The sequence below is a fragment of the Mastigoproctus giganteus genome, chromosome 8, assembly GCF_048544385.1.
Source record: "Mastigoproctus giganteus isolate SK-2022 chromosome 8, ASM4854438v1, whole genome shotgun sequence".
NCBI lineage: Eukaryota > Metazoa > Arthropoda > Arachnida > Uropygi > Thelyphonidae > Mastigoproctus > Mastigoproctus giganteus.
The window spans coordinates 183,409,750-183,422,806 of NC_143582.1; the positions used below are offsets into that span (position 1 = coordinate 183,409,750).

Here is a 13,057-nt window from a genome sequence, read left to right on the forward strand (position 1 = left end):
ATTAGCCAAAAAACAAACAAAAAAAAAAAAACTTCCCATTTCACCCATCCATTCACCAAAAGTTTGTCTAGATCAGACTTGAATTTATTTAAGCTGTCAACTTCCACAACGACAGATGGAAGTTTGTTCCAGCAATCAACCACCTGCTGGCTAAAGGCAAATTTCCATACATTTATTCTACAAATGTCTTTCCCAAATTTCAATTTATGCCTCCTCAGGTATGGAATCTGAGCAAGAGGAAAAATCCCATCAAAACTGAGCTTGCTCAAACCATTCAAGGCCTTATACACCTCAATCAGATCATCTCGCAGGTGTCTAGTCTCCAGATGTTACAATTTGCAAAATTTAAGCCTATCTTCGTAACAGGAACCCTTTGTTTCATTCACTAATCTCATTACCCTTCTCTGTACTCATTCTAGTAGCTCAACATCTTTCCTAAAATGAGGCCTCCGTACCTGTATGCAGTACTCAAGGTGTGGCCTGACCATTGCCTTATACAAGGGGATAATCACTTCCTTATCCCTGCAAGCAAAATTCCTATATATCATTGACAACACCCCATGAGCAAGTCTTGTAGCCTGTCTGCACTGCTCAGAAAACTTCAAATCTGACTGCACAATTACCCCCCCAAGTCTTTTTCATTCTCCACTACCCAGAGTGTAGTACCGCACAGTTGGTATGGTACTAGGGGGTTACTGCTACCCATATGCAGTACTTTGCATTTGACAATGTTAAACTTCAGTTGTCACCTCTCAGTCCATCTGCTCAATTTTTCTAGATCCTGTTGCAGTAGCAAACTGCCATTAGCAACCCTACAACCTTTGCATCATCTGCAAACTTGGACATTAAGCCTGATATACCTTCATCGATATCACTGATAAATACAGAAAACAACAATGGGCCCAACCTGGACACCCGGGAGAACTCCACTAATAACATTAGTGCATGAAGAGCAATGTACATTGATTATCAGTCTCTGTCTTCTTCCACTCAACCATCCTTTTATCCACTGTAGCAACCTTCCCCTTAATGCCATACTGCCCCAACTTGTACAGTAGTCATCCATGTGAAATAGTATCAAAAGCTTTCCTAAAAGCCAAGTATATAAAAATTATTTTTTGCATCCATTTCCTTTGTGATCACATCATAGTATCCAATCAAATTGGTCAGACAAGACTTCCCCTTAACAAACCCATGCTGAGTCTGTGCAGATTTCATCGTTGACCATGATGGGGTGTGTAGCCACAATATCAGTGTCTTTTTGTTAATTGCCAGAATTCCCATTAAGTAACTAAATAGGCTCCTCCGTAGCCAGGTGGGAAGGAGCAGCAGTGCGTAGCACACGCTTCTTGATTAGACCGGGGTTCAAGCCCGTCACCACCAAATACGGAGGATGTGGAAAGGTCAGGGAATGACCACCGCATATTCCCAGAGCAATATTGCCTTAGTTGCTAATGCTCCTAAAAAACCAAATAATAAAAAAATAAACAACAAGTAACTAAATAATATCAGTGTTAAGTCAATACTCAATATTCAACAGTGTAATTCCCCCCCCCCTGCAGATTCTTAATGCATGGAGAATCACTGCTGTTAACTAAATCAAGAGTACTGCTTCCTTCTTGTTGTCTTTCTAACATACTGCTGTAGAAAACAATTCTCCAATAAATCCACAAAAGTCTTGCTAGTGTGCGAGTGACCAACCCACAAGTTCCAGTCTATATTTGGGAAGTTAAAATCCTCCATTACAAGACAATCTGATTTGCTGGCCCACTATTTCTCTGTACAGTTGTTCATTGTACTCATCAGTCATTAAGCCTATAAACACACTACTTTCAACTTTGCTCTCCCAGTGCTTATGTCACACCAAACTGACACAACACTGCACCGTCCACCATGTCAACTGGATGCACTTCCTTAGATTTTATGTGTTTCTTAACTAACATCATGACCTCTGATCCCTTTCTATCCCGTCTATCCTTTCTGTACACATTCTACTTCCCAAATTCCAATTCTGCATTCCCTGAATAACTCCTCATGTGTGTGTGTGTAGATGCAAAATATTCATTTAGTTTGTTAGCTACCTGAGCAGGATCATCAACAGTTGAACCACTGATATGAAGTGGACCAATATTGTTCAAGATTTAGGCCTAAATGGATGTTAGATGAACTAATTAGACATGTGACAGAGAAGAAAAATGCATGGGATACATATAAAATAACAGGTGACACAGAAGCCTATGATAGATATAAGCTGATCTGTAACCAAGTCACAAAGGAGATTAGGCAGGCGAAGGCAGACTACGAGAAATCTTTGGCAAAGGATGCAAAGAAAAACAGCAAAGAGTTCTTTACCTATGTAAACTCTAGAAGGAAGTGGATGAACCAGATTGGTCCACTTGATATCGATGATTCAACTTTTGATGATTCTGCTCAGGCAGCTATCAAACTAAATGAATATTTTGCATCTACACACACACACGAGGAGTTATTCAGGAAGAGGAATGCCAGAGGTGTATTAAACTCTGGCAGTAACCTAGATAATCTTGTAATAACTGAGAGTAAAGTGGAGGAGAAATTGTTGAAGATAAACATAAGAAAGGGACCTGGAGTGGATGGAATCTATCCAGTTATAATCTATCTAGTTAAGGATGCGGCAAAGGAAGGAAGCAAACCCTTAGCCATAATTATGAGAGCTTCCCTGGACTCAGGAGAGGTACCCATGGACTGGAGATGTGCAAATGTGACCCTAATCCACAAAGGAGAATCAAAGGGAGACAGGGGTAATTACAGACCTGTTAGTTTAACTTCTGTTCCAGGAAAATTAATGGAGCCACTGGTTAAAGAAGCTTTGCAGGATCATCTGGACAAGACTTCAGTTATAGCTCAGACACAGCATGAGTTTGTTAAGGAGGAAGTCTTGTGTGACCAATTTGATTGGATACTATGTAGTCACAAAGGAACTGGATGTAAAGAATAACTTTGATATCATATATTTGGATCTTAGAAAGGCCTTTGATACTGTTGCACATGGCAGACTGCTGCACAAATTGGAGCAGGGTGGTATTGGAGACAAATTTCTGCTATGGATAAAAGGATGGTTGAGTGGGAGAAGACAGAGAGTGGTAATCAATGGACACTGCTCTTCGTTGACTAATATTATTAGTGGAGTCTCTCAGGGTTCAGTGTTGGGTCCATTGTTGTTTTCTGTATTTATAAATGATATTGATGATGGTATATCAGGCTTAATGTCCAAGTTTGCAGATGATACGAAGGATGGCAGGATTGTTAATGACACTAATGACAGTACGCTGCTGCAACAGAATCAAGAAAAGTTGAGCAGATGGGCTGAGAGGTGGCAAATGAAGTTTAACATTAACAAAGGTAAAGTGCTACATATGGGAAGCAGTAACCCCAGGTTAACGTATCAACTCTGTGGTACTACACTGACAATGGTAGAGAATGAAAAGGACCTGGAGGTAATTGTGTAGGCAGATATGAAGTTTTCTGAAGTTTTCAGTGTAGACGGTCTGCAAGAGTAGCTCACGGTGTATTGTCAATGATATACAGGAATTTTTCTAGCAGGGATAAGGAGGTGAGTATCCCCTTGTATAAGGCAATGATCAGGCCACACCTTGAGTACTGTACACAGGTCTGGAGGCCTCATTTTAAGAAGGATATAGAGCTGTTGGAACGAGTACAGAGAAGGGCAACAAGATTAGTGAATGGAACAAAGGGTTGCTCTTGCTCTTACGAGGAAAGGCTTAAGTTTTGCAAATTACAGTGTCTGGACACTAGGCACCTGCGGGGTGATCTGATTGAGGTGTATAAAGCCTTGAATGGTTTGAGCATGCTCAATGCTGATGGGATTCTTCCTCTTGCTACAGAATAACCGCTTGAGAGGGCATAAATTCAAATTGAGGAAAGACAGTTGTAGGATAGATGTGCGGAAGTTTGCCTTTAGCCAGTGGGTGTTTTATTACTGGAATAAACTTCCATCTGTTGTAGAAGTTGATAGCTTAGATTCAAAGCAGAAATTCACAAACATTTGGAGCGAGTGGATGGGTGAAATAAGGGGTTTTTTTTTTTTTTTTTTTGTTTTGGCTGATACTATATAAGCTTGCTTTCTTCCATCATGTGCCTTTGCTTGATATGAAGTTCTCTGAGCAGTGCAGACGGGCTACAAGAGTAGCTCATGGAGTATTGTCAATGATATACAGGAATTTTTCCAGCAGGGATAAGGAGGTGATTATTCCATTGTATAATGCAATGGTCAGGCCACACCTAGAGTACTGTATACAGGTCTGGAGGCCTCATTTCAAGAAGGATGTAGAGCTGCTGGAACGAGTACAGAGAGGGGCAACAAGATTAGTGAATGGAACAAAGGGGTGCTCTTACGAAGAAAGGCTTAAGTTTTGCAAATTACAGTGTCTGGAGACTAGGCACCAGCGAGGTGATCTGATAGAGGTGTATAAAGCCTTGAATGGTTTGAGCATGCTCAATGCTGATGGGATTCTTCCTCTAGCTCAGAAAAATCACCTGAGAGGACATAAATTCAAATTGAGGAAAGACAGATGTAGGATAGATGTGCGGAAATTTGCCTTTAGCCAGCGGGTGGTTGGTTGGTGGAACAGACGTCCATCCCTTGTGGTGGAGGTTGATAGCCTAAATAAGTTTAAGGCTCAGCTGGACAGGTATTTTAAAAACGAACAGAGGGGTGAAGTGGAAGTGGTTTTTTTTTTTTTTTTTTTTTTGGCTGATGCTGCATAAGCTTGCTTTCTTGCGTCAAATGCCTCTGCTAATGCTAATGCTAAGTATAGAGACTGCACTTAAAAAAAAGACATTGAGTTCCTTGAAAGGGTCCAAAGATGGGTAACTCACCTGGTGAGATCGGCAAAAGGGTGTCCATATGAGGAAAGACTAATTATGTGGGTTGCAACAGATTGGAATCTAGGCACATTAGAGGAGATTTCATTGAAGTGTTTAAGGCACTGAGAGGCAAAAGTAAAATGATGGAGAACAAGATTTTCAGTTATAAATGATTCTAGAACTAGGGGCCATAAATTCAAGTTATAGGGAGAGATGTTTAGACTGGATTGCAGTATGTTTTATTTTAGCCAGAAAATTATAAATTACTGGAATAAGTTATCTTCATGGGTGGTTGAGACTGATTCAAAGGTCAGCTGGATAGTGACCTACAGGAGGATTCTTTTTCTTGAAAGGGTCAAAAGATGAGTAACTCACATGGTGAGATTGGCCAAAGGGCGACCATATGAGGAAAGATTCGAATATGTGGGTTGCACAGCTTCGAAACTAGGCACATTAGAGGAGACTTGATTGAGGTGTTTAAGGTGCTGAAAGACAAAAGTAAAATGAATGAGGACGAAATTTGCAGTTATAAATGATTCTAGAACTAGGGGCCATAAATTCAAGTTACAGGAAGAGATGTTTAGACTGGATTGCAGCCAGCAAGTTATAAATTACTGGAATAAGTTACCTACATGGGTGGTTGAGGCTGACAGTTTGGGGAAATTCAAAGGTCAGCTGGATAGTTACCTACGGGATGAGGTAAATACAAAGACTGTATTTCCTTTTCTTTTATTATTTATTTTATTTTATTATTATTATTTTACTTCTTTTTTTGTTTTGGATAGTGCAGCATAAGCCTTAGGCTTCCTTGCACCATATGGCTAATACTAACATTCCATAGTCAACTTTTTGCAGAGGTCTGCGATACATGGTACACTATTATCTTACAAGATCCAACATGGTATATCAGCTATACCACTTGACCCCCAAAACTTAAGCTTTGTGCTACAATTCCTGCCTAGGACAATTTATGACTTCAGGCATTCTGCATACAACAAGGCACATATTTCTAACTTAATGACAACGTGATAACTGTTCAATATGGGCATAGTCACCTACAGCATATTCATGATGTTTCCACTACACTTTTAATGTTTTACTGTATGGTGAATTTTATTATTGGACTATTTCTTTGAGAAGGTTCAAGCTCACATTTATACAAGCTTAAATAATACCAAGTACTATGACAGTGCTTGTCATAGTGTTTATTTTTCTCATACTTGTCATGGTACTTATTACTGAGATCTCATTATCCAGCATGTTTATCTTAACCTTCAAGCAAGACTGATTAAGTACTACTCTTTTTGTGCAGGAGGGAACACCAGTCCATACTGCTCATTCACAGACAGCGCACAACACATTTTCCCAATGGATACAAAACTTCTACTATTTCCCACCTGCTTACTCACCCAGCTCAATTTACCTCAATCTATATGACTTCTAGTTAACCAGGGAAGTAGTCATACTCTGGAAGATTTGAAGGATTGCATTAAAATGCACATTGTGGACAACAACTGAAATAATGCAGCTATGCACACATACAGCATTAAACAATTTTATCAACAATTCTGTTCTGACTTGTATATTTATTATATTATGATATTAGCAATTTGCAAATCTTGTATACAGCTGGACCTTCTGGCAGTGGAAAGAATATGATAACCAGATATAAGGTTGTAGAGAATTTTTTTTTTTTTAATGAAAGTCTCACCTCTCTCCTTATTCTGTGCTTAAAAAGCAACTGCAGTGCATTATTACAGCTTATCATGCATATTTCATTGTTTGAAGAGTCTGAAAAAAATATTAGTAAACCAACATCCCATTCTTGATATTAATGTGCCATTTAAGAATGATAATATTACATTAACTCTTTGGTAATCATTGAATAATTCAAAAGATTTATGCCACCTCATTCCCCTGACTTATCCTCACCTGGCTTCTTTCTGTGGGACTTTTTGAAACTTTTTCGCAAGTAACTAGGGAGACTGCTTGTTAACAGGAGAGACTGCTTCTACAGGGATGGGATACACTTAAATAGAAAGGGTGCAAGAATATTTGCTGATGCTATCGAGGCAGTGTTAGGTGAGTCGGAAAACTGCAAGCTTGGGGGGATACAAAGACTAATAGATTAACAGTAGCCACTGGCAGAGACGAAAGTGATTCTTGCACTGCTTCCATTGGAATGAGCAGAAGCCTGAAAAACAAGATGCAGGATATTTCAGAGACAGCTGGGAATCATTGGGGTACAAGTAAACACATGGGTTGTGTTAGGGTAGCTAAGAATAGAAACAGGTGCATGTATACTTGCATGTACACCAATGCTAGGAGTTTGGTAAATAAATTTGATGAATTTGAGGTATTGCTCAAAGCATCAAAGGTGGCTATTGTTGGGATATCAGAGATATAAGGAATGCAGAACTGGAATTTGAGGAGTATAATGTCTACAGAAAGGATAGACAGGATAGGAAGGGAGAAGGGGTTATGCTATTAGTTAAGAAATACATAAAATCCAAGGAAGTGAAGCCAGTCGACATCGCTGGACAGTGCAGTGTCGAGTCAGTTTGGTGTGACATAAGCACCAGGAGATCAAAATTGAGAGTAGGAGTGTTCTAATGACTCTGATGAGTATAATAAGAAAATGTACAGGGAAATAGAGTGGGCCAGTACATCACAGAGTCTTATAATGTGGGATTTTAATTTCCCAGATATTGACTGGAATTTGTGGGTTGGTCACACACACTAGCAAGGTTTTTGTGGATTTATTGGATGATTGTTTTCTACATCAGCATGTCCGGGAGGCAACTGGAGGGAGTAATACTCTTGATTTTATTATCAGTAGTGATTCTTCATGCATTAAGAATCTGCAGATAAAGGAACCACTAGGTGGCAGTGATCATAGTGTGCTGAAGTGGGATTTACTCAAAGAGGTAACTACTATCAGGGGTAAAGGGAAGGGTTATTGCTTTCGTAAAGGCGACTATGATGGTCTGAAAGAGTATTTCAATTCTATACAGTGCGACCAACTGATGATGTTACCAACAGCAAATTCAAAATGGGTAGCATTCAAAGAACTTATCTTGGAAGCTACTAGTCTTTAGATACCAACTAAGAAATATTGTTCAAGGTTTAGGCCTAAATGAATGTCAGATGAACTAATGAGACACATGGCAGAGAAGAAAAATGCATGGGATACATAAAAATTAACACATGACACAGAAGCCTATGATAGATACAAGTTGATCTATAACCAAGTTACAAAAGAGGTTAGGCAGGCGAAGGCAGATTACGAGAAATCTTAGGCAAGGGATGCAAAAAAAAACAGCAAAGAGTTCTTTACTTATGTAAATTCTAGAAGGAAGGGGATGAATCAGATTGATCCACTTGATATCGATGTGTCAACTGTTGATGATCCTGCTCAGGCAGCTAACAAACTAAATGAATATTTTGCATTGACATTCACACATGAGGAGTTATTTAGCGAGGGGAATGCCAGTGACATATTCAACTCTGGCAGTAAGCTAGAGAATCTTGTAATAACTCAGAGTAAAGTGGAGGAGAAACTGTTGAAGATAAATACAAGAAAGGCACCTGGGATGGATGTGATCTATTCAGTTATATTAAAGGAGGCAGCAAAGTAAACAAGCAAACCCTTAGCCATAATTATGAGAGCTTCCTTGGACTCAGGGGAGGTACCCACAGACTGGAGATGTGCAAATGTGACCCGAATTAACAAAGGAGGTTCAAAGGCTGACACAAGTAATTATAGACCTGAGAGTTTAACTTCTGTTCCAGGAAAATTAATGGAGGCAGCACTGTAGGATCATCAAGACAAGACTTCAGTTATAGATCGGACACAACATGGTTTTGTTAAGGGGAAGTCTTGCCTGACCAATTTGATTGGACACCATGATGCAGTCACAAAAGAACTGGATGCAGGGAATAACTTTGATATTATATACTTGGATCTTAGAAAGGCTTTTTATACCGTTGCACATGGAAGACTGCTGCACAAATTGGAGCAGTGTGGCATTGGAGGCAAATTGCTGCTATGGATAAAGGGGTGGTTGAGGGAGAGAAGACAGAGAGTGGTAAACAATGGACACTGCTCATCGTGGACTAATGTTATTAGTGGAGTTCCTCAGGGTTCAGTGTTGGGTCCATTATTATTTTCTGTATTTATAAATGATATTGATGATAGTATATCAAAATTAATGTTCAAGTTTTCAGGGTTGTCAAGGACACTATTGACACTATGCTGCTGTAACAGGATTTGGAAAGGCTGAGCAGATGGGCTGAGAGGTGGCAAATGAAGTTTAACATTGACAAATGTAAAGTACTACATATGCGAAACAGCAACCCCAGAGCAACATATCAACTCTGTGATACTACACTGACAGTGGTAGAGAATGAAAAGGACCTGGGGGTAATTGTGCAGGCAGATATGAAGTTCTCTGAGCAGTGCAGACGGGCTACAAGAGTAGCTCATGGTGTCTTGTCAATGATATACAGGAATTTTTCTAGCAGGGATAAGGAGTTGATTATTCCCTTGTATAAGGCAATGGTCAGGCCACACCTAGAGTACTGTATACAGGTCTGGAGGCCTCATTTCAAGAAGGATGTAGAGCTGCTGGAATGAGTACAGAGAAGGGCAACAAGATTAGTGAATGGAACAAAGGGGTGCTCTTATGAAGAAAGGCTTAAGTTTTGCAAATTACAGTGTCTGAAGACTAGGCACCGGCGAGGTGATCTGATAGAGGTGTATAAAGCCTTGAATGGTTTGAGCATGCTCAATGCTGATGGGATTCTTCCTCTTGCTCAGAACAATCACCTGAGAGGGTATAAATTCAAATTGAGGAAAGACAGATGTAGGATAGATGTGCGGAAATTTGCCTTTAGCCAGCGGGTGGTTGGTTGGCGAACAGACTTCCATCCCTTGTTGTGGAAGTTGATAGCCTAAATAAATTTAAGGCTCAGCTGGACAGGTATTTCGAACGAATGGAGGGGTGAAGTGGAAGTGGTTTTTTTTTTTTTTTTTGGCTGATGCTGCATAAGCTGCATTTCCCTGTACAGTTTGTTATTATACTCATCAGAGTCATTAGGCCTATAGCACACTCCTACTCTCAATTTTGATCTCCCAATGCTTATGTCACACCAAACTGACTTGACACTGCACTGTCCAGCGATGTCGACTGGCTTCACTTCCTTGGATTTTATGAATTTCTTAACTAATAGCATAACCCCTCCTCCCTTCCTATTCTGTCTATCCTTCTGTAGACATTGTACTCCCCAAATTCCAGTTCTGCATTCCTTATATCTGTGTGACACCACGTCTCTAAAATCCCAACAATATCTGCCTTTGATGTTTAGAGCAATACCTGGAATTCATCTAATTTATTTACTAAACTCCTAGCATTGGTGTACACGCAAGTATACATGCACCTGTTCTTTTTCTTAGCTACCCTAACACAACCCATGTGTTTACTTGTACCCCAATGATTCCCAGCAGTCTCTGAAATATCCTGCATCTTATTTTCCAGGCTGCTGCTCATTCCAATAAAAGCAGTGCAAGAATCACTTTCACCTCTGCCAGTGGCTACTATTAATCTATTAGTCCTTGTATCCCCCCAATCTAGCAGTTTTCCAACCTACCTAACACCTAATTTGATATAATAATATTACATAGTATGTTTTAAGAATTCATACAGCTAAATAAAAAATATATATATATATTCAATTTGACCTGCACAACTTTACACTCATCCAGTGTAGGTAAAATTTTAAATAACAACAAACGTTTTCATACTTACGTGTATACATTGTAAGAAACCAAGGAATGGCATAAAGCTGTAAATTGGAAAGAATATTTATTATTAGAATTTGAAATATACATGAAAGTAACAAGCTTAAAAGCTGAAATTCAGACAGAAAACTACCATACCATATTTCTTACTGCAATACAGTAAGAAATATACGAATAATTTCAATAAATAATGAGAATTAATTTATATATGGAAATTCATGAATGTGAAAAGCTTGGTACATAAATGGGCAAACTCAGTTCCTCATAATCGAACAGTATGCACTCCTTGTAGTTTTACAATTTGCAAAGTCACAATTACATCAAGTACTGGAGGAAAAGTTAAGCCCATGTAAACTTTTTTTTTTTTTTTTTTGATTCAACAATTAGATTAACAAAGGTTACTACAATGCTCTCCCATCCAAAAGAGTAATGTGGAATTGTTTCTATAAGTGTGTCAGAAAATTCTTATATATTCACATATTGATGATCATCATCCATTTTCAATCCACTTCAGGATGAAGGCCTCTTCCAACAACTTTCCAGTTCCTTCTGTTTTGCACAATGTCCATCCATTTACTACCCAAAAACTCATGAATTTCATCTGCCCATCTCCATCATTGTCTTCCAGGTTTTCTTCTAGCATCTTTACAGTACATTCTATTATTTTCTTAGTCCATCTGTCATCATGTCTTCAAGCTGTATGTCCTGTCCAAGACCATTTTAGTTCTTTAGTTTTGATAAGAATGTCCTTTACTTGAGTTTGCTGCCTAATCCATGTGTTTCTCTTCTTTTCTAGCAGTCTCATTCCCAATATAATTCATTCCATTCTTTGCTGTGTAGTTCTCAGCTTTACTTCCATTCTTTTGGTGAGTGCCCAAGTTTCACTTCCATAAGTCATGGTGGGGAGTATACATTGGCTCATTATTTTATTTTTCAGATAAATTGGGATATTGCTCCTTGGTATGTGACTATATTTACTGAATACTATCCATCCAAAATTTATTCTTCTCTTGACTTCCAGCCCTTTATCATTATTACAGCTAATGACTTGTCTCAGATATATGAATCCACCTTTTCAATTACTGCTCCTTCAATAATTATATCCCTTTCTTTGGCATACTTGTTCATCATTACTTTTGTTTTAGCCATATTCATCTTTAGTCCGAAATCCTTACTAACTCTGCATAACTGATTAAGATTTTCCTCTAATTCTTTGGGATCGTGGCTTATGACCACAATGTCATCTGAAAATTGTAAATGGCTTAGGTACTCTCTATTTACATTGACTCCTTTCTGCGACCAGTCTAGCCTTCTGAAAGCTTCCTCAAGGGCAGCAGTAAACAACTTTGGATATATTGTGTCTCCTTGTCAAACTCCTTTCTCAAATTTAAATTTGTTACTGTCTTTGTCTAGTCTAAGAAAAGAGACAGTGTTCTCGTATCTTTTCTTCAAAATCATAATATATGGGGTATCTATGCCTTGTCCCTCCAGTGTCTGAAACATTGCCTTATGCTGTATGGAGTCAAATGTCTTTTCATAATCCACAAATGCCAGGTTTTTTTTTTTTTTTTTTTTATTCATTTGCTTTCTCCATTAGCTGCGATATTACTTTTTTTTTTTTTTTTTTTTATGTAAACCCCAAATACGAGAGGTGTTAAAAGCTGTAGTACTTCGTACCGTGCTTGGGTTGGTTTTGTTTTTGTTATTTGGTTTTTAGGAGCATTAGCAACTAAGGCCATACTGCTCTGGGATATGCGGTGATCATTCCCTGACCTTTCCGCATCCTCCATATTTGGTGATGACGGGCTCGAACATTGGAGGTTGGGAAGACGAAAGAAGATATTTGTTGACATTGGCCTTGAACTTCTGTAGACTCTAATTTTCAAGAAATACATATGAAGGAAGGTTGTTCCAGAAAACAGCAGTTGAATGAATAAACGAGGATGTTGAAAAGTTGGTTCAGTGAGTTTGAAGTTGGACAGTAAATGGATGTTGGCTGGTGGTGGCACATGTTCAGACCGTTTTGAAAGAGAGAGCGGGCATTATAGAAGCCAATTCAGAAGAACAGCGCCCATGGGAAGTATCTGTAGGAAAGGCATGCAGCAGAAACAGTATGTCTATGAGACAGCGAGTGGAGAGACTCTATTAGAGATGAATCATTAATTAACCTAACTGCCCTCTTCTGAACAGAATCAAGAAGCCTGAGAGAGGTTTTGGGGGCACCACCCCAGATGTGGGAACAATATTCCATGGTAGGGCGAATTTGCGATTTGTACAGAGTGAACAGCTGTTTGGAAGAAAAGTAACGCCGAGAGCGAAAAAGAAAACCAAGTTTTTTAGATGCAGAGGAAGCAATATTTGTAATGTGCTTGTGCCAAGAGAGATTAGAAG

General features: G+C 39.0%; 1 protein-coding gene across 7 annotated transcripts in view; it reads right to left on the reverse strand.

Moving 5' to 3' along the window:
• Nucleotides 1–13,057, reverse strand: part of LOC150082055 (TBC domain-containing protein kinase-like protein) — a 311,436-nt gene that overhangs the window by 30,361 nt on the left and 268,018 nt on the right. For all 7 annotated transcript variants that reach the window (XM_090379947.1, XM_090379944.1, XM_090379948.1 and 4 more), the window contains one exon: nt 10,674–10,710. In XM_090379947.1, coding sequence (XP_090236073.1) covers nt 10,674–10,710 — 37 coding nt within the window. The remainder of the gene's footprint in view (nt 1–10,673; nt 10,711–13,057) is intronic.